The sequence below is a fragment of the Nilaparvata lugens genome, unplaced genomic scaffold (assembly GCF_014356525.2).
Source record: "Nilaparvata lugens isolate BPH unplaced genomic scaffold, ASM1435652v1 scaffold4379, whole genome shotgun sequence".
In the NCBI taxonomy this organism is placed as follows: Eukaryota; Metazoa; Arthropoda; class Insecta; order Hemiptera; family Delphacidae; genus Nilaparvata; species Nilaparvata lugens.
The window spans coordinates 167-22,306 of NW_024090637.1; the positions used below are offsets into that span (position 1 = coordinate 167).

At 33.3% G+C, this 22,140-nt stretch overlaps 1 protein-coding gene across 1 annotated transcript; it reads right to left on the reverse strand.

Annotated features, from left to right (window-relative positions):
• Positions 1-473: 473 nt before the first annotated feature.
• On the reverse strand, positions 474-18,894 carry LOC120355712 (the record flags this gene model as incomplete). Its single annotated transcript, XM_039444360.1, is given in 3 exon segments — positions 474-573; positions 7,624-7,717; positions 18,743-18,894. Coding segments are annotated over 2 exon segments (187 nt in total), but the record flags the coding sequence as incomplete, so codon positions are not given.
• Between the last annotated feature and the right edge of the window lie 3,246 nt (positions 18,895-22,140).

Below are 22,140 nucleotides of genomic sequence, written 5' to 3' on the forward strand. Positions count from 1 at the left end.
GTAAGTAAATGGTCCAGGGACTTACATCACCAGCAATGGCAAGGCTAACTGGTCAAACACTTGGTAAAAGGCTGCTGGCAGACGCAAGCCCTTACTTCACCAGCTGGCTAGTGAATCTGGATAGAGGTCAGGTCAAGCAGTTGATTGCCCTGATAACTAGACACGGCCACTTCAAGAAACATCTCCACACAATTTACTCAGAATGAAAGTCAGATTGCGAGAGACTAGGGGCTAGAAGAAGGGCTCTGTTAGGCTGCAAGCAAAGGGAAAAAACTCCTGGAACTTGTATAGGACACAGGTATTGGTTTTCCCAACTAACATACTTGGGACACACAGTAAGCGTCGGTTGACGTGTGAGGTTCTTTGAACCTTTGGATCCTTGAATCCGTCCCTTCAAAAACATTTAATATACATTGAAGTGAATTTTTTATTTAATTTTTATAATATAGGCTAGTAGAATAAATAATGCTTACATCCATTGACATCCGTTTCAAACAGAGGCAGATATATTTGGGTGGAATCTCCTCCCAACATCATGTAAATCGTGAAGGTGATGAAGACTACTCCTGCTGCCTGTAATGAAAGCAATCAGATCTATAAGTTGAAATGAACCGTTCAGGAAACTCAAGATATAAGTTTAAATGTCGCTTCAAAAGTTCTTTAAGACTCGAAACTTATGCTATTTTACAACATCTGAAAAATTCATTAATTAAACGAGCGTTAGCGAGTTCCTACTGCCGTGCTACCAATTTTTCCTTAAATCGGTTGGAATAGCATTCCACCTATTAACCTAAGGATAGTTGTCGGCTCCAATGAAATAGATTCTTGATAAATTGTGAATGGATCTATTGCCTATGAATGAGAAATCCAGTTTTCAGAGCAAATGAACTTATAATCTTCAGATGAATTTATACAAATACACAAAGAACTATATCTTAAGCCTAATTATTTTTAGAGTAACTACGAACTAAAATACTTATCTAGTTTACAGTTGAAAAACAGTGGCTATTGGCTTGAAGACACAAATTAGCTATATCTTAACAAAATAGAACACAAAAATTTGTATAAAACTCAATTTAAAACATTAATAAACGAAAATGATTCAGAGCAAAATTTTACAACAACACTCGTAGCCAGCCATTTTTCTAGAGAGGGCAGAACAGGAAAAACCTAAGTTGCAAGTCACAAAGCCAACGCCTTGTTCAGTATAGATTTTACAGACACGTCACCAAAAAATTATAACTTACAAGTTTAGAATTCACATTCTACATCTGTTCTCAATAAAACTTTATTTTGAAACTATTATTTTAAATTTTTATATATATCTCAATTTAAATAAACCATTTACCTAGTAATTTTGTTAACCCTGCCTCGGTGACACCATGGAACAATGCAACAAACATTTACTATAATAAATTCTCCATCAAAAAGTTTGTCCGTCTATTGATGACTCTGATATTTACTATAAAGTTCCATAGATCTCGAATTGAAGATTCGATTAAAATGTGAGAAAAAATGTATATTACAAATACCCCCCTCTTGACATAAAAAAATTTTACTGTTTGAAAATTTAAAGAAAAAAATTTACTTTGACCCTAATGAAAATTGTTGAAATTTAAATTTGAGAACAGTAACAATTTTTTCTAGAAAAACATTACATGTCATCCAATAATATTGAAAATTATTATAAAAATTCATCAATAGCGTTTGTTATATGTTTCCAAACAATATCTCAAAATATAGAATATCAATATTACTTTTGATTTAGCTTTATAATTTAAAGAAAAATATCTCAACAGAAAGTTTAATATGTAAAGAATAGTTTTTTGAAATTGCACATAAATTTATAGATAGAAAAATTTAATTTTTATTGCATAAAAAAAATTAGTATGTTGAATGAAAAAATTTATTATTATTTTTATATATATATATATTTTTTTTTTTAAATGAATGATGAATTGTTACATTTAATTTTCACATAAAATTTCAATAAATCAAAAAATGTTCATTTCTTTCACTATTGACGCGGTTGATTTTATTGATGCACATTTTGGAAAACTTGTAGTAGACGGCTACATTCCAAATTCAATACAGAGTCACGTAAATTTTGTATCATATTTGTAATTATACAATGTACATTTCAGGCTTGAAATGACAATGTAATTCGTTTTTTTTGGAAAAGAGATAGACGCTGCATACAGGATTAATTTAGGTGAGGATTAATTTAGGTAAGGTTTGGTTTTTTGATATTTTCAGCTTTCAAGGTTTAGAGTTCTGCATACAGGAATAATTTAGGAGAGGATTTTTTGAATCAATTCTTTAATGATACTGTGACTGTTCTTCTGAATTCAAAGTTGCGAATGTGAACATGGATGACAATTACCTCCAGGTAATGCAGTAGTGTTGAAGTTTGAGATACAAAGTCAGCAATAAGCATTGGCATTGCTATTGGCGTATGCTTTGGTGTCGGCTTTGGCATCGGCGTTGATATTGGCATTGGCATTGGCGCAGGCATTGGCATTGGCGCAGGCATTGGCATTGATATTGGCATTGGCGCAGGCATCGGCGTTGATTTTGGCATTGGCATTGGCGCAGGCATTGGCATTGGCGCAGGCTTCGGCGTAGATATTGGCATTGGCGCAGTTATTGGTGTAGATATTGGCTTAGTTATTGGTGTAGATATTGGTGTTGACATTGGCATAGTTATTGGCGTTGGCATCAGCATTGGCGCAGGCATCGGCGTAGATATTGGCGTTGGCATCAGCACAGGCATCGGCGTAGATTTTGGCGTAGTTATTGGTGTTGATATTGGTGTTGACATTGGCGTAGTTATTGGTGTAGGCCGCAGCGTTGACATTGGTGTAGTTATTAGTGTAGGCCGCAGCGTAGGTTTTGGCGTAGATATTGGCGTAGTTATGTCACACTAGTTCGAAAATCACCCAAATGTTCTTAACACTCTTCATGGCATTCACTTGTTGCTGATTTCGAGATTCACATGATAACTATTTCAATATTAATGTCTGTGCTGTACCTGTTATCTTAAAATGCTTATAAACTAAAAGAAAAACTTGATTAGGCTATCAATACAATCTAATACACATGAAAATTATTTTTAAGTATTTATGAAATTGAAATTTGTTAACATCTTATTATACAGTCAGCAATACATAAATTGTGAAATATGGACATATCAATGATAAATTTAAAAAAAATTCATTTTCATCTATTCACTGTTCAAATATCAAAATTTAATCCATTCTTCAAAATAGAAATAGAATTTCATAACACCCTGTATCATTATCAAAATTGTAAAAAACATCAGATCATCACAACAAAAATAATTTCAATACATATTTCAATAATTTCAGACAATTGATCTTCTATTCACAATCATTTCATAATATATCTGCATTTCATTATCATTTAATATAACATTTCATTTATAGCATTTATGGCAAGTTCATTTCACATTTATGATTTATCATTTAGGGTTTCAAAATTATTTAGTTTTAATTTTGTTCAAAAATTGTATAAAAAGCAAATTATTTAATATTATTAATCATTGTTTGTCGGATACTATAGTTTATTTCGACTTTTCAATGTTCTGAACACAAACTACATTTCATGACAAAACTTTACTATCAATCATTAAACAAGAAACCATTCAAAACATCAATAATATTTTGCTTCAAAGGCAATCAATATTCATAAGTAATCTGCATCTATGGCAATCAACATTATTAATCATTATTTTTGCATCTATGGCAATCAACATAAGTAATCAACACAAAAATATTATCTCATTACTGCCTCTCTAAGTCATAACCTCTGTTATTCCTTCTTTAGGCAATAATGGGTTTCCATCTCAAAAAACAATCACATACCAGCAAAATTCTAATCAACAAACCCCACTAAAAATTCTACATACACTCCAGCATCCATTTCAAACGATAATCAATCATATCAAAATTTATAGAACAAACAGTTTTAAAATTTAAAAAAAAATATATATTACAAAACACTTTAGAAAAATTTTAGCCTTTAACTCATTTCAATTGATAATATAACACAACGTTTTTATTCAATGAAAACATTATTATTCAAGCTAACTTTCATTAATACATCACATATATATGGCTACAGAATTCATTAATACTTTCAAATTTTGAAGTTTATTTATTATAATAACATAATTTATAATTTAAAGACTGTATAATAAGTACAAACATTTCAAGATTATAATATAAAGATGATCAAGATGAATAATGGGTAAATAAGTTCCCTAAAAAATACAAAAAAGAGAAATAGAAAACTGGGTAAATAAATTCCCTAAAACAACACACATTTCAAAATAAGTGATACATGATGAAAAAATATGCCACAAGCAAACAATTCTTTACACTACAATGGATAGATTTTAGAAAAGTTAAGTTTTATCAACAATTTAAAGATTAGGAAAATAAGCTACTATTTTAACTTCCAAAATTATTTCAGAAGAATACAAATTTAAATGACTATGGACAAGATTGGTTAAGATATGCATCATAGAAGAAATTTACTGAATATTACACAAAGACAGGAAAGAATCGAAATTTGAAAAGATTAAGGGCCAAGAAAAATAGGCTACAGGAAAGAAAAAAGATACAATTATGGACTCTTACCATACGTAGTATTTACGGTCATTGCTATTCTGAATCCCGGCATGACACAGGATTCCTAATCATTGTGTGTTGGGGAATACCCTTTCATCATGTGATTCACTGTCATCATCTTGTAAGTAAGCAACTTGAAACAACCTTTGAATACTAATACATCAATGGAGACTTTGCGTTTTGTTTTCTTCAAGAACATGATTTTATTCATGGGTTCATTTGTTTCAACAAAGCCGTTTTGCCTACAAAAGTTAGTCATGTTCACTTGAGAATGCATAGCATACACCTTTTCAATTCTCAGTTGAAAGTTGAACTCATCAACTTGACTCAACGCAACATTCATTTTGTTTACATTGTTCCTAACCTCCACAGAAACCTGTCTCATGTAATCATTCACTTTGTTTATAGTTTTCCTAACCTTCAATGTAGCAATATCACTTTCATGATAGTTGACTTTCAGTGAAGACAACTCCCTACCTACTTCTTTATTCAATTCTGCTATCTCACTAGGGTTGACTTTTTCAACAACAGTAACTAGGCCTACATTGTCAGAAACTTGAATGAGTTGATCTTGTAACTTAACACTACTATCATCCTGCTTCAATTTGTTTTCATTTTCATGATTATCACTCAATGTTTCAGCAAATTCTTGCTTCATATCATCAAACCTAGCATTAAACTTAGCATTTTGCTCATCAAATCTAGCATTTAACTCATCAAACCTAGCATTTTGCTCTTGTTTAAAATTATCAAACAGTTGTGTTAAGGCAGCTATTAACTCATCATCATTTTTAATATTTTTCATATTGTATGCCATTTTGCTAGTCTGCACAGATAATATATTCATTAGGACTTGATCTCTCTTGAACCGACTTCCCACTCAGCAACAAACCATTCATAACCTATCAAGATATCTATCCTACCAATAATTTTTCATAACCAGGGATTTCATGGTGTACCATTTGGGACATATTATTTTGTAATTCGGTCCCACCACAGGGGTAACATTTGCCGTGCTACCAATTTTTCCTTAAATCGGTTGGAATAGCATTCCACCTATTAACCTAAGAATAGTTGTCGGCTCCAATGAAATAGATTCTTGATAAATTGTGAATGGATCTATCGCCTATGAATAAGAAATCCAGTTTTCAGAGCAAATGAACTTATAATCTTCAGATGAATTTATACAAATACACAAAGAACTATATCTTAAGCCTAATTATTTTTAGAGTAACTACGAACTAAAATACTTATCTAGTTTACAGTTGAAAAACAGTGGCTATTGGCTTGAAGATACAAACAGCTAAATCTTAACAAAATAGAACACAAAAATTTGTATAAAACTCAATTTAAAACATTAATAAACGAAAATGATTCAGAGCAAAATTTTACAACAACACTCGTAGCCAGCCATTTTTCTAGAGAGGGCCTAACAGGAAAAAACCTAAGTTACAAGTCAGAGAGCCAACGCCTCCATCATTACAGACACGTCACCAAAATATTATAACTTACAAGTTTAGAATTCACATTCTACATCTGTTCTCAATAAAACTTTATTTTGAAACTATTATTTTAAATTTTTATATATATCTCGATTTAAATAAACCATTTATCTAGTAATTTTGTTAACCCTGCCTCGGTGACACCATGGAACAATGCAACAAACATTTACGATAATAAATTCTCCGTCAAAAAGTTTGTCCGTCTATTGATGACTCTGATATTTACTATAAAGTTCCATAGATCTCGAATTGAAGATTCGATTCAAATGTGAGAAAAAATGTAATATTACACTACTTTTAACTCATGACCAAAGTCGTTGTCCGTCTGTATGTATGTTCGACAATAATTTTTGAAAGATCAGCTTCAAATTTCGAACACATATTCTTCGACCATTTTTATAGATCAAGTTCGTTGGACAACAAAATTTACTGACTCCTTCCTCCTTTTTCACGATATATAACAAATAACACTAAGGGCCGGTTTCCGAGCTCGGGATTCAGCCCGATTTAGTCCTAGACTTTGAACAGCTGGAGCCAGACAATTGGTTTTCCAAAACGGGGCGTAGTCGCAGTCATTGTCATAGTCACGTTTGAATTAAATTTCGAAAAACTAGAAAATTGAACACAAAATAAAATAAAGAGAAAATAGTGTAAAGTTTCAGCTATTTTGAATTATTTAGGAATGTCTAATTCCGTCAGGGAAAACGTTTCCAATTATAGAAATAAGAAAATAAAAACTACGACTACTGTTATAAAAGCTGCGACTACGCCCCGTTTTGGAAAACCAATTGTCTGGCTCCAGCTGTTCAAAGTCTAGGACTTGGCTAAATCCCGAGCTCGGAGACCGGCCCTAAAAGTTCATAAGACAAATTTTATTGTGATTTAAAGCTAAAGAATTCATTACATGCAATTACCACATGTTTTTCCATTCATTCATTCATGACATCAGTTGAGGCTATTTGGAAGCTATCACACAGACAGTCCTTCATGCACTGACACCTGATTTCAGCTGGATAATACGCAACATAATTTATATCTTTTTCATCAACAAACTGATACGGGTTGAGGTATCAATTTACGGTTTTTGCCTTTCATTCTCTCTTGGAACTCCGTATCGAAATCATGTATCACATGACCACCTTCTCATTTTAAACAATAAATTTGGATTCATATGAATGAGGGACACAGATGTTGAAGCGACAGAGTAATTTTTCATTTCAAATAGGATCTTCAATGAAACCCACTGTCAAATTATTCTTCTTCTAAAAAAATATTTAGCTGTTTCCATTATTAACTCTGTATAATTAAAATTGCGGGTTTCAAAGATTAGCCTACAATACAACTGAGCGAGTTCTCCCACCCAAGGGGTCACTAGTTTATACAGCTTTGATAGATACTTTTTGAATGATTTCAAGAATGTGGTGAGAAGTAACATATAGTGCTATTGATAAATGAATGAAGAAACTTACGATCGTATATGCAGCACAACAGTAGCTTCCTGATGTCACATTTGGATTCCAAATACATGGTGACCAGCACGTTTTCAATGCAACCATTGTTAGCCTGAAAACAATAAATTCCATTACTTTTGAAATCATAATATAAAATAAAATAGGGTACTAGTAAATAATCTTTCAGCAGCATCAGAATACTTATCACAATATATAATACTATATCATATATATACTAAATCATATCCAATATATTATATTTTGAATCATTTAAAAAAATCCAATAACTTTTATTAGAAGAAAATTGACAGTCATTGGAAGTTTTCGTTGAGTTCTTAAGTTGTTTTTGTCACTTTTGCCTGAGTTCAAATCTGCTTATAACACCTGCGACAGTGGATGTTCATCTGTCGTGATGTAATTACAAATTTTTAGTTCAGTAGTTTCTCGTCCTGAAGATTACGTCCTAAAGACTCCAGTCATGGAGTATAAGACAAGTCATGTTATTACATAATAATTCTAACACTAAGTAGTTCAACCTAGTTTAGGTTTGAAAGGAATTCTTGTACACTATAAAAAGCTCTATCAACTAAATATTTTTTAATTTGTTTTTTGAAAATCTTCAAATCATCATTACTTTTCAAGATTTGAGGTAGCTTGTTATAAAATTTCCTACCAATATAATCTGGTTTTTGTTCAAATAACCTACTATTGTGACCCATTATATGATAATCTGCTCTGTTTCGCTTATTATACTCATGAACATCTGAATTCTGGATCACACCACTCGTTTTCACATGCATTACAACTTCATATACATACAAAGATGGCACAGTTAATAGACCAAGCTTTTTAAATAAAGGCCTACAAGAGTCTAACCTATTCACTTTCTCTATACATCTGAGTGCCTTCTTTTGAATCTTAAACACCCTGTCCATATTTTGTTGAGATGAATTACCCCATACTAAAATAGCATACCTAATATGAGATAGTATAAGTCAATGGTAAGCAGTTAACAGTAGTTTTTTATCATTCAGCCTAGCAAGCTGCCGCAGGACAAATACCCCAGATGATATCTTATTACATATCCTCTCAATGTAAGGATGCCATGTTCATTTCCTGTCCAATAAAATTCCCAAGAATGCTTCTTTCTCTTCTTGGTCTAATTCATTTTCCTCTACAAACACATTTATTTCTCTATCCTCTACTGAATTATATTTACTTTTGAATTGTAGGAATTGACATTTCTTACTATTTATTGTTAATTGCCTTTGCTTCAAGAATTGGACAATTGACTGTACTCCAGTAAAAGCATTTATTTCTAGACTATCTAATAAATAATTGTTAAAGATAAGCGATGTGTCATCAGCAAACAACAGAGCTCTGTGATCTTTTAACTCTTTTGGTAATTGGTTCACATACAACAGAAACAGTAAGGGACCCAGAATTGAGCCTTGAGGTACTCCAGCCTGGACCTCCAGTTTTTGAGATTTAATTTTTACTATTTCATTCCCATCCACCTTGGTAAGCTCAACACACTGGTTTCTACCTATGAGATATGATTCAAACCATTTTAGTTCTATACCATTCACACCTACAGTTTTTAGTATTTCCAATAATATTCTATGGTTCACACAATCAAAAGCTTTGGATAAATCAAGAAATATTGCGGCTGCCTTCTCACCTGAATCTATTATATCTATTAGTCTTTCAACAAGGGATACTATTGCAGTCTTAGTAGATTTCCCTTTCTGGAACCCATGCTGTTCATCACATATGAAATTAATTTCTTCCAGGTGCATCAATAGCCTATTTAAAACTACTCTTTCAAAAATTTTACTTATTACATTTAGAATACTAATGGGTCTATAATTTTCAACTCTTTCAGAATCACCGCTCTTGAAAATTGGAAAAATTTTCCTTGTTTCAGATCATCAGGGAAAATACCCTGCTCTAGTGAAGTATTAAGGAGATGCAATAAAGGGTCCAGTAATTCATTTTCACATTCTTTTAAAATTTTGCTTGAGACCCTATCCAATCCTACTGTTTTTTTGTTATTCAAATTTTTTATTATTCTTGACAACTCATCTCTTGATAATGGATGAAATTTAAATACCTTTTCAATTGGCTCAGCATTTATGTAGTTGTATTAGTATTAGTGTTCAGTGACTTTTGGAGATTATATGCAACCTGTTGATAATACTTATTGAAAAAGTTACAAATGTCTATACTATCATCCATATAATTTCCATGTTCATCGATTATCCTAGGGACATTAGTAACTGTATCTTTTTGAGCTGCTCTCCTATTTCTATTAATTACCTCCCAAACAGCAGAATTAAAATTGGTACTAGTTGTTAATATTTCAGCTGTTTTCTTACACTTAGCTTTCCTCACTTCTTTTGCATAGTTTTTCTTTAGATATTTGTATTTGACTTCACTCGGAACATCCCTCACTAATTTAAATTCCTCATAAGCTTCCCTAACAATATTTCTTTGAGTAAGAATATCTTCAGTTATCCATTCATCTACTTTGTTTAATTTACTTTTTACTTTGACTTTTTTATTGGACAGCATACACTAATGTGAAATCTTAGAGTATCAATGAATTGCTTATATTGTAATTTAGGTTACAACTGTTATAAACACTACTCCAATTTTCTTGAAGCAGTTCCTGCTTCAAACAATTTATATTTCCTAGCTCATATTGCTGAATTTCTTTCACAAAAGTTTTTTTCTGCTTGGATTCTGGCCCTGCAACTTAACATCTAAAATTTGATAGTTATGATCTGATAGATCTGAGCTACCTAACCTGACATTACAACCTTCTATATTTGTGAGGATATTATCAATAATTGTCTGTGAAGTTCGAGTTACTCTTGTATATTCGTGGACCTTAATTTCTAAATTATTCATATTAATAATATCTCTAATATCCTCTGTCATTTTATCCTGCCTGGCAAAATCGGTATTGAAATCTCCTACTACTATAACATTTGTGAAACGAGCGGTTGTAATTTCCAAAAGTGTATGGAGCAGCTCACAAAATTTTTGCCAGTCTCCATTTGGTGACCTATAGATACCTAACACTGCTACCTCAAATCGATCATCAATTTTTAACCTTAGTCCTGTCACCTCTAAATCCATCTCAACAGAAAATCTCTTAACAAAGTCCAGTTCATAAGTTTGGGTATGTTTAGCATTGCTAGTGAATATACATACACCACCACTTCTATTATGTGGTTTATTATGTGGTTTAGCAGCATGATCACTTGAAAAGCACTGGACAATCTTGTCGGCAATGTTTCAAAGAAGTTTATATGTACTGTACGAGTGTAGACAAGCCTACCCAGTTCATGCACTAATGTGCAAGTTGTTTAATAACAGCTTGACATTCTTGAAGCGGCCGACGAGCACTTTCAGTTTCAAGTTGGCATTGTATATTCTTGCCAGTGGGAGTTGCTGGTCTCCTATCGGGCGCCTCCCCAGGTGGCGGATTGGGGAATGCCTCCTAGATATAGGGGTACCAGAGAAATCAAATATCCGGGGTGGACCAAAACCAGCAAACAACTGCTGCCTTGCAGACGGAGATCAGTGGATATTCAAAGGCTAAGGGAAGAAAACCCTGAAAGTAAATTGACTGCTGCCTTGTAGTTTGGTATTGGCTTACCAAAGGCTAGGGAGGGAACCCCGAAAAAATGACCTGGTGCTCCAGGTTGGGGGTTGGGCGAGGGGCTAATAACCCCTCACCGGAAAAATTGTTATTGTGAAGCCTCAAAATGAGCCTCGGACGGACAGGAATAATGGAATTAAATCAGGAAATGCAAACAAAAAACGAATAAGAATGATGGATTGGACTATTGCCACACATGGAATGTGAGAACGATGATGAGAGCTGGAGGGATGACGGAGATAGCTAATGAAATGACAAAGTTCAAGATAGATTTGATTGCTCTCCAGGAAATACGATGGCACGGAAGTGGAAAAATAGAAAAAAAAAGATTTCTCAGTGTTGTATAGTGGACCAGAAGACAGAACAGGGCAAGGTGGAGTGGGCTTCATGATTGGAAAAAAGCTCAAATCATCTTTACTAGGTTTCTACCCTGCAGGCAGCAGACTGTGCCGAATAAGAATCAAAGGCAAATTTAGGAATATATCAATAATTTTTGTGTATGCACCAACCGAGGAGGGGGATGAAAATGAAAAAGATAGTTTCTATGAAGCTCTAGAGAGGGAATGCAGAATGGTACCCAAATATGACATGCTGATAGTGATAGGAGACTTGAATGCCCAGATTGGGAAAGAAGATTTTCTGAACACAGTGGCAGGCAAGAACACCATACATGATGTAACAAATGAGAATGGTTTAAAACTGAGTGAATTTGCAATAGCAAACAATATGATCATCAGCAGTACATGTTTTCCAAGGAAAAATATTCACATGGGTACCTGGACCTCACCTCATCAAAAACACTCAATCAAATTGATCATGTGTTGATATCTAAAAGACATGCCTCGTCAATCATAAATGTGAGATCCCAGAGAGATCCAAATTGTGACTCTGATCACTTCCTTGTCTCAGTAAAGCTGAGGGAGAGACTATCAAGAGTCGGATACGAAAGAGGGCTAAGAAGGTGCATGTTGGACATAGAAAAATTGAGAAATGGAGAGAGGACAGATATATATGAAAGAGAACTTGAAAGACTTATCCCTGAAGGCCTGAATGATTTCGAGGGTAATGATAGGAATATAGAGGAGCTATGGGATAATTTAAAAAGAACAGTAAATGAGGTCGCCACAGAAAGCCTTTGTGAGAGAAGTAGGGGAAGAAACATAGAATGGTATGATGATGAGTGCAAGGCAGCTGTAAACCAGAAAAATGAAGATAGATGGTCGATGATGCAAAGGGAAAGAAGGAGAAATCGTGCTAAGTATATAGAGAGTCGGAAGACAGCCAACAAGCTGTAAAGTATCAAATTTGGGTAGATAAAAATCCCTAACCGAAACAGTAATAGGTCTGAAAATAAAGTAACCGGCTAATATCGCCAAATAGATAATAACTAAGATTAGATAGCATCAGCTTGTTCTGGCTAAATGGTACAAAAAACCTAAAAAGGATTTGAAGGAATTCTGTTGCTCACAAATAGATTATTATATAAAATATTTGAAGATTGAGGTTATGTACATGTATTCACAGATCGGTGACCTAGAGATCGATCAAACCGAGAAACGTAGAATCTGACCAAAACCCCTTGGCAGAGCTTTATTGCAATCAGATGGTGTGCAATGTGAAAAAACATCTGATCACGTGGCTAATTATTAGGTAGCATGGAGTTAATATTAATGTATAGAATATTAGCTAGCATGTAAAGAGCATAAATAAAAAACCAAATAAAAATAATTTAATGTATTCAGGAAATAAGAGGTACCAGGCGCATGAATACCGAATAAAATTTGCATGCACCAATAGTAAAACGGCAGTTAATAGGCGGCAATTGTAGGCCAATTCAAAAATATTTATATATATTTCTATAAATGTTCGGAATCTATGTTGAATGTTGTATAGTCTATGTTATCGATATGGCTCGAAAGCAAAGAAATTATTAATCATACAATCTAAGCAATATTTTGGTATTTTTTGTAAGATCTATTTGAACCTAAATGGCGGAGGACTAAGATATTTAAATTTTATGCTAATTCGAAAGTCGGAAATAGGATCTGTAAAACTTGAGAAAGGAGAACCAGCACTCGCCAACCAAATGCCACCATACGAGGATCCCAAATATTTTAGAGCGTAGTACCTTGATAATGATTTGTAAAAGTTAAAGTTAAAGTAAATTATTAAATTTTTAAAAGACTTCGTGATGCTATTGTGAAGCAGAAGTCACTTTCATTTTTAAATAAATTATAACCCTTGGAAGAGACGATTCCGGCTACCATATTCCCGGACCACATGGAGTTGGATCGACACCGGCGGCTTACAAGAAGATTTTTGACACGTGAGTGATTAATATTGAATTAGTGATGGGCGCCCTAGTGCTTCGAATTAATCTAATGATCAAAGCTAGCTCGCCGAAAGGGTTTTTATTATAAATTAAGAAATTAATAAGAGTAATACTTGCGCAAGTAAAATTAGTATTAAAGGTATTTATTTGAAAGAAAAATATAGATCAATATTTCAGAAATTTCTATTAAATCAAAGAAGTACAAAATCTAGGCTGTTAAAACATATGCATATGACATTTAATTTTTGCAATATAATTTGCGATAGTTTATTATAGCTCTAATTCACTAGATGAATGGCTCTACCTATTCCGTCAGGTGCCGAATCTTGCACCCTGAGATAAAAAATATATATTCGATACAAAGAAATCTGCTAAGCACTAGAGATTTTAATATATATATATTTGGATTATTAGTGGCTAATTTATCAAGCTGATCTTAAAGCACATATTTTTTAATTGAATTGTCCAAGTCGACAAGTATTAGCAAGCGCATATCGCAGCTACATGCAAAAGAATGCATATGATTTTAATATAAAGGCACATGGTAATGTTTCGTGCCATAAATCTAGAATATAAAGTTTAGCCTATGATATTTTATTGATTTCAATTATTGTTCTATTTTTATATTATATTTTTTATCGCTCTTTATATATTTCTTGCCTCGATTTATTTTTTGCATTATTTGTGTAATGTATGTATGAAACGTTTATGGTGTGCAATTTATTTATTATTCCTCATCACTATTGTATGAGTATCATATTTATATATATTTATTTTTTATTGAATTACAAGAGTTATAGGAGAAGCCCATACCTAGGCCTATCAAGATTTTTTAAGACTGAATACTATTAGAAAACCACGACCTAATGATATAATTATATCAAATCTCATGCTTTACCGACTGATGCCAAGCAGGAGGCTAATCGTTATTTAAATATAAAGAATAACGTGACAAAGCTTTTTAGAAGAAAGAAGAGAAAATATATGAAAAAGCTCATTGAAAACATGGAGATAATGAACGAGCGAAACGAAAGTAGGAAATTTTACCAAGCAGTGAAAAGGATGAGAAAAGGTTTCCTACCAAGCTTGATTGCATGTAAGGACTTGAATGGAAGAGTGCTTGGTGAAGATAGCGAGATAATGGATAGATGGGCTGACCACTATAGCAGTTTATTGAATCAAGTTGAAGATGAAGAAGACCCAATAGTATATGATAGTGCTGAGCCCCTAATTCAGCCCCCAACATATGCTGAAGTGGAAGAAGTTGTGAAAAAGCTCAAAAATAATAGAGCTCCAGGAGGGGACTCAATACCAGCTGAGTTACTAAAGTATGGAGGAAAAAGGATGAGAAGAGCCATGCATACCTTGATTTTATGGATTTGGGAACAAGAGACAATGCCTGATGAATGGAAAATTGGAACAATATATGTCCTATTTTCAAAAAAGGGGATAAAATGGTATGCAACAACTTCAGGGGAATAACACTGCTAAGTACTTCATATAAGATTTTCTCTGCATGGCTTTTGAAGCGTCTAGGTGTGTATGTGGAAGAAATAATGGGAGAGCATCAATGTGGTTTCAGACAAGGAAGAAGTACAATCGATCAAATTTTTACCATGAAGCAGATGATGGAAAAATGTATTGAGTATGATACAGATCTACATCTGCTTTTTGTTGATTTCCGCCAGGCATTCGATAGCATCAGGAGAGAAATAATGATGAGAGTACTACTTGCAAATGGAATACCGAGAAAATTGATAAGTCTCATAAAGCCAACAATGTCTAGCACAACCGCTCAAGTTAAGATAGGTAACAAAACTAGTCGAATGTTCAGTGTTACTACTGGTGTTAGACAAGGCGATGCTCTCTCTGCAACACTATTCAATTTGGTTCTAGAGATGGTGCTCCAGAAACTCGGGACAAGCGGAACTATAATCAACAGAACAAACCAAATATTAGCTTATGCAGATGATGTTGTCCTAGTCTCAAGAAATCAAAATACCCTCAAAGAAATTTTTAGCAAAATGAGGGAAGAGGCAAGAGAGGTGGGTCTTGAAGTGAACATAAATAAAACTAAATATATGAGAATGTCTGCAAATTAAGCAAGAAGGCAAGTATGTAATCTGGAAATAGCCGATGACTTTGTTATAGAAGGCGTCAGAGAGTTCAAATACCTTGGAGTAACCCTGACAGCAGACAATAAGACCAGTCAAGAAATACACAATTGGATAATGATGGGCAACAGAGCATACTATGCTAATCAAAAAATATTTGAAAGCAGGCTCATATCCAGAAAAACAAAGGTGAAAATGTTCATGACGCTAGTGAGACCAGTTGTAACCTGTGGGGCCGAAACATGGACTATCTTGAACAAAGATGAAAAAGCATTAAGGTCATTTGAAAGAAAAATGTACAGAAGAATCTGGGGGCCAATATGTGACGGAGGAGTGTGGAGAGCCAGATTCAATGTTGAGATAGATCAGGCCATTGGAGCAGGAAATATGGTGCATTTCATAAAGGCCAGAAGGATTGAATGACATTTAGCCAGAATGAGTGACGAGAGGGTACCATCAAGACTCCTGGAAGAAAGAATGATTGGGACGAGAAAGAGGAGTCGACCACGGACAAGATGGCTGAACGACGTGATTGGAGACCTCCGGGTGCTAGGCGTGGCAAACTGGCGACGGAGTGCTCAGGATAGAGACGAATGGAGGCGCTATGTTGAGGAGACCAAAGTCCACCCAGGACTGTAGAGCTGGATAAAGTAAAGTAAAGTATTGTATATTCTTGAGAAAAAATATTTTTTTCTTATTTATATGAGGTTATTTCATATTTCTAATAATCCTTCCAAAAACATTTTTATAATGTTCAAACTCAGTCATTTATTTTTGCTTTAATTACCGTACGGAATAAAAAACCAAATAGGTAAACCACAGTAAAAATTGATTGCACTGAAGAATGTTATTCTCTTTCCAATGATATATATAGAACGTGAATTTCTGTCCATAAATAAGGACGCTTAAATGCTTCAAAAGGTTACATTGATCTTATGAGACATAGCCTAACTTAATTCAATACAGCCAACAGCTACCGCTCACTTTCAACTGAGACTCAATCAATAAAATAGTTTGAATAAATATTCAATAGTATAGAACCTTACTGTTTCAAGAGTAGCCTATAAGTTTTAGGATTATTTGTTGTATGCAAAAAATAACTATTTAAAACCCTGCAAGAGCTGAAAAGTTTCAAAATTACACTATAATAGGTGTATTGCTTACATAGATACCTAGCAATTAGGCTATTGGAATAATGATATAACTTTACAACAGACAGGCCTACCTAAACTCTATAACATACGTTTCAGGCTAGTTCATTAAGATATGGCTATCTGAATCTTAGAACTAAGCATATTTCACTTTACATTTTAGAACATTAATCTTCTTCAATACCTACATTTTAGTTAGGCTAATGAAACTGATCTTATTTGCTTGGTGATAATTTGAACTCTACATTATATAATATGAATCACTGATAAATAATTAATTAATGTCTAATCCTATCAACCATACCGTAATTTTAAAAAAAATATACAATAAGAAACTATGATTGATTATTAATGAGCAACATTTTGATCTACAGAAAGCCAACCGAGTACCGTAATATAACTTAAATATACAGAATCAACTGTATGAATGTAGTATCATAATTATCTTCCGTATCTTTCATTGTATTAGGCCTACCATTTATTTTTCATTTTTTACACGTTCAATTTGTTGGTAAATAGTAGTGAAGACTGATTTGGTCGTAATGCCAGGGGCCTGTTTCATAAAACCCTTGTAATACAGGGCCTGTATTACAGGACTTATAAATTAAAATTTACAATACTGTACTGTAAAATTACGTTTCATAAAAATAATTCTACACTTGTAAAATCACCTGTAATATTCGCCTGTATTACAGTTCTTTATTTTGAATTAATGTTTCCATTGGCCAGCGAGCCTAATATAATATATGAACAAAGTGCTACTTAAGATGTTTTGGTGGAAAATCCACATTATAAAATTTTTGACGATGGACAAATTGCATTCATGCTGGAAAATTACTTTGTTAATGATAAATAGTTGAGAAATTATAATAACTACTTAACTTACATAACTTATTATAACAGTTATGTGAGTAGTAATGCTTCAAAAAATTATCAAATGTTAATAATTGAATTAACGTCATTAATTAAATTTGTTTAATAAAATACATAAAACATTATGGACGTACATTTTCTGAATATTTCCAATAACGCTTTATTGAGGAAAGCTCAATCTAAACCGTTCATACTATTGATAAGTTTCCTGCATCATATTGTATGAAATTCTGTCCTTGAAAATTCTTGGCCTACGAATAATAACATAGTCATCTTTATCAAAACTAGAACTACTACCTTCATCCGTTTTAACAAGTTGCCTTTTAAACAAAATGTCGCTTTTCAAAATTCTACCTACACTTGTAAAAGTTTTAGGATGGTCTAAACAATGATAAAATATTTAACATCTTACAGAGTAAGTAATACAGGAAGTTTCTTTTCATGAAACACAACTATTTTAAAGTCCTGTATTATTCACTTGTGATACAGGCAAATGTCTTGTAAATTGTTTTACAGGGAAAATTGTTTATGAAACACAAACTTCTAAATTTCACCTGTAATACAGGAACTTCTCCTGTATTACAGGACTTGTAACTTTTATGAAACAGTAGTCTTCCTTGACATAGTCAATAAATACTAATAATAGCTCCTATTAACCAGGAACATTACAAACAGTTTCAAATGTGATTCATGGATTTAATGAAATGTTCTGATTCAAGTTAGACTACAACTTTCTATACAGTACTTTGCAATGGGATCAAAAAATTGCAATTACTATAACTTATTCAACTTGTACTTAAATATACACAAGTTGAGTAGGTATATAATAGATTTTGATATTTTGTTTGCAAGACAAAAAATTAAAAAATGTTTTTAAACAAGCCAACCACACTATCATAACCTTACTTAGGTATTCCCGCCTGAAAGAGACTTATAAAAACCAAATTTTGGAGAAGAATTACATTTTAAAAACTGAAAAATTAATATTTAAACTTACCCGCAAAATTAAGATAAGCTCAAATGATGTACTCAATAAAAATAATATTCTGAAAGTATTTGCTGGGATTGCCACACCCGTAATAATAAGTAATAACAAATTTTTTAAACAACTTTGAGGTTTGAGCTTTGTGACGGGGGCGCTACAGTCGAGACCGACGACAGTCGAGGCCTGCGACAGTAGAGGACTGTTTTCCAGTCCTCTATTGTCATAGGCCTATCAATCATATTTATTCAACAAATGTACAGATACATTGAATAACGTCATACATAATAAAATAACAAAACACATAAAACAGTCAATAACAAATTCATAACAATCAAATATGTAAAATTCTTCAAATGAATATAAGGACAATCCTATCAGATATTTCTTCAGCTTGGCTCTAAAGATTGTCAACTCCTCTATGAATTTTAATTTCGGGGCAGCATGTTAAAATATTTCTCTCCCATGAAAGCTGTCTTCATTTTGAAAAATTCTAAATTATGTCTCTGTACTATTCTTCCGGATCTAGTATTATATCTATGTGAAATACTACTTCTCTTTTCTAAATCAGTGAATTTTTTAAAGTACATTATTACATCAAAAACATATTGCCCATAAACTGTCAATATGCCTAGCTGAAAAAAAATTTGTTTCACCGAGTCCCTCCTTTTTATGTTCATGATAATTCTCAGTGCTCTTTTCTGCTGAACTAATATTTTATCCAAGTTTTTTTTCGATGTGCAGCCATAGATACACAGGCCGTAAGCTATATTGGAATGAACCAATGTGTAGTAAATTGCTTTCAGAGCATTCAGCCCACACACATTGGTCATACGCCTAAGAGCAAACAGGCCTGGTGATATTTTCTTCAGCACATGATTGACATGCTTGTTCCAAGACAAATGTTCATCAATAACCAAACCTAGGAATTTTGTGCTAGTTGAATGCTCTAAAATGTTATCATCTAATATAATGTTTGGACTTGAAACACTTCTGCACTGCCTAGTTGAGAAAGGGACTACAACTGACTTATTGGGATTTAGGAGGAGATTTCGGCTGTTTAGAAATTTATTGATTGCTGTTAGACCCTGGGCTGATGATTTCTCCACATCCTGAACTGTCTTACCCGTAAAAATAATGTTGGCATCGTCCGCATAAAGACAAACAGATGCCTGTCCTCGGATCACCTCAGGTAACCCCTTAATGTAACATAGAAACAGTAAAGGGCCTAATATTGAACCTTGCAGGACACCGTAATGGAGACTTTTGAGCTCAGAGCGATACTTCATTTTATAGTTAATTGAACAGGTTACATCAATCCTCTCCAATTCCACATATTGTTGTCTTCCCTTCAAGTAGGATGAGAACCAGGACAGCTCTTTCCCCAGCACTCCCATGCCCTTGAGTGACTCTAATAAAGCATCATGATTGACACTGTCAAATGCACGTGTCAAATCCAGAAAAGTACCCATTACCTTATCACCCCTATCCACCGCATCTATAATCGACCCAACAAAATCTACTCCTGCTGAGATAGTCGATCTGTTAGATCGAAACCCATGCTGCTCACTGTCCAGTATGTTGTTGGACTCTAGATACTTTACCAACTGGTCATACACCACCCTTTCCAATATTTTTGAAAACACTGATAAGACAGAAACTGGTCTAAAGCACTCAGGACTTTTGGCATTCCCCTTCTTAAATATCGGTATGACTCTGGCTATTTTTAAGACTTTGGGAAATAGCCCGATATCAGTGAAGAGTTAATTACATGAGTCAACGGCTTAATAATTGTGGGTAGAACTTTTTTTATTATCACCATTGGAATGTCATCAGGTCCAGAAGAGAATTTACTTTCAAAAGTCATTATAATTTTTGCTAATTCATGTGATGAAATCTGTATGAATCTGAATCTTGAGGAGAAATGATTATTATTTTGAACATTGAGTGTACTTAACAGACTAGAGCTGTTTGGAATATTTGGTACTACATGGGTTTCAACTGCCCTTGTAAAAAAGTTATTGAAAACATTACATATGTTGTAGGGGTCGGTTACAAGATCTCCTTCATTCAGAATACTACTAATATTAGGAAAATTAGTTGAGTTTTTGCCAACCTCAGCATTAATCATACTCCAAGTTACTTTACTTTTATTACTGGCTTCTGTGATTTTTTTATCGAAAAATCTCTGTTTATTTACGTTAATAAGGTGTCTCAGAGCATTTTTCTTATTAATAATTTGAAGTTTAACATCCTCGCTCTTAGTAATTCGATATTCTGTCTCAAGTTTGACCAGTTCATCTCTTCTGTCTACAACATCAGCGCATGACACTCCTTTATGACATTTCACATCTCTGAAGCGTATTGGGAAATTAATATCAAAAAGTATTTAAAAATAGAAATAAAAGTATCATATTTCTCATTCACTACCGATTGGTAAACCTCTATCCAATTACGTTCCTGTAAATCTCTTATAAGAATTTTCAATTGCAATCATCAAACTTGGCTAAGTTTCCTTAATTTTTTATTTTTTGGTCTGTTGATATCCTAATTTCAAATAGCTGAGCGTCATGATCAGAAATGTGAGTAATAATACCAGACACTTTTACATTATTATCATCGATATTTGTTATACAATTGTCTATTGCAGTTTCAGAGGTTTCAGTAATTCTTGTGGCAAAATCAATCTTATAGGTCATATTGAACATTTTCAGCACGTTATTCAACTTATGATAAGTAGTATTTTTTTCCAAAACATTGATATTTAAATCCCCTACCAATACAACATTTTTAAACTTCCTGCATAATAGTTCTAGTAAAATTTCCAACTTATCTAAGAACGGATCTAAAAAGCAGTGCTGTGGCGTCCTATACAAGCATGCCAAAACAAAGGAGAAATTATTATCAATAGAAAATTCAGAAACACAGCACTCAAACTCTTTTTCCTTAGCGATTAAGTTTATTGCTGGTAGATTTACACTTTTACTTTTTAAATCTCTCTCTTTATTCACAAGAATCATGACTCCACCCCCTATCTTATTACATCTACAATATTTAGAGATAATCTTATAATTGGGTATATTCAACAATGCTGATTCACCTTCTGACATCTTATGTTCAGACAAAGCTAGAATATCCGGTCTTATCTCTTCCAAATTAATTTTCAACAGATCTAACCGTGATGGCAAATGCTGGACATTTTGATGCATGATTGCAATTTTTCCGTTCTGAAATGTATTAAAGTTGTTTTGTTTAGGTACGGTAAATTTCGGATTAACACCCACAATGGGAGTAGAAGAGTGAGCTAAGTTGACAATATTATTATTCAGTGTCACTTTCGCATTGCCCATAGTGGGTGAGGGTGGGGAATCTAGACTAAAAAACTACTGATATCTGCTTCGTACTCATTGATC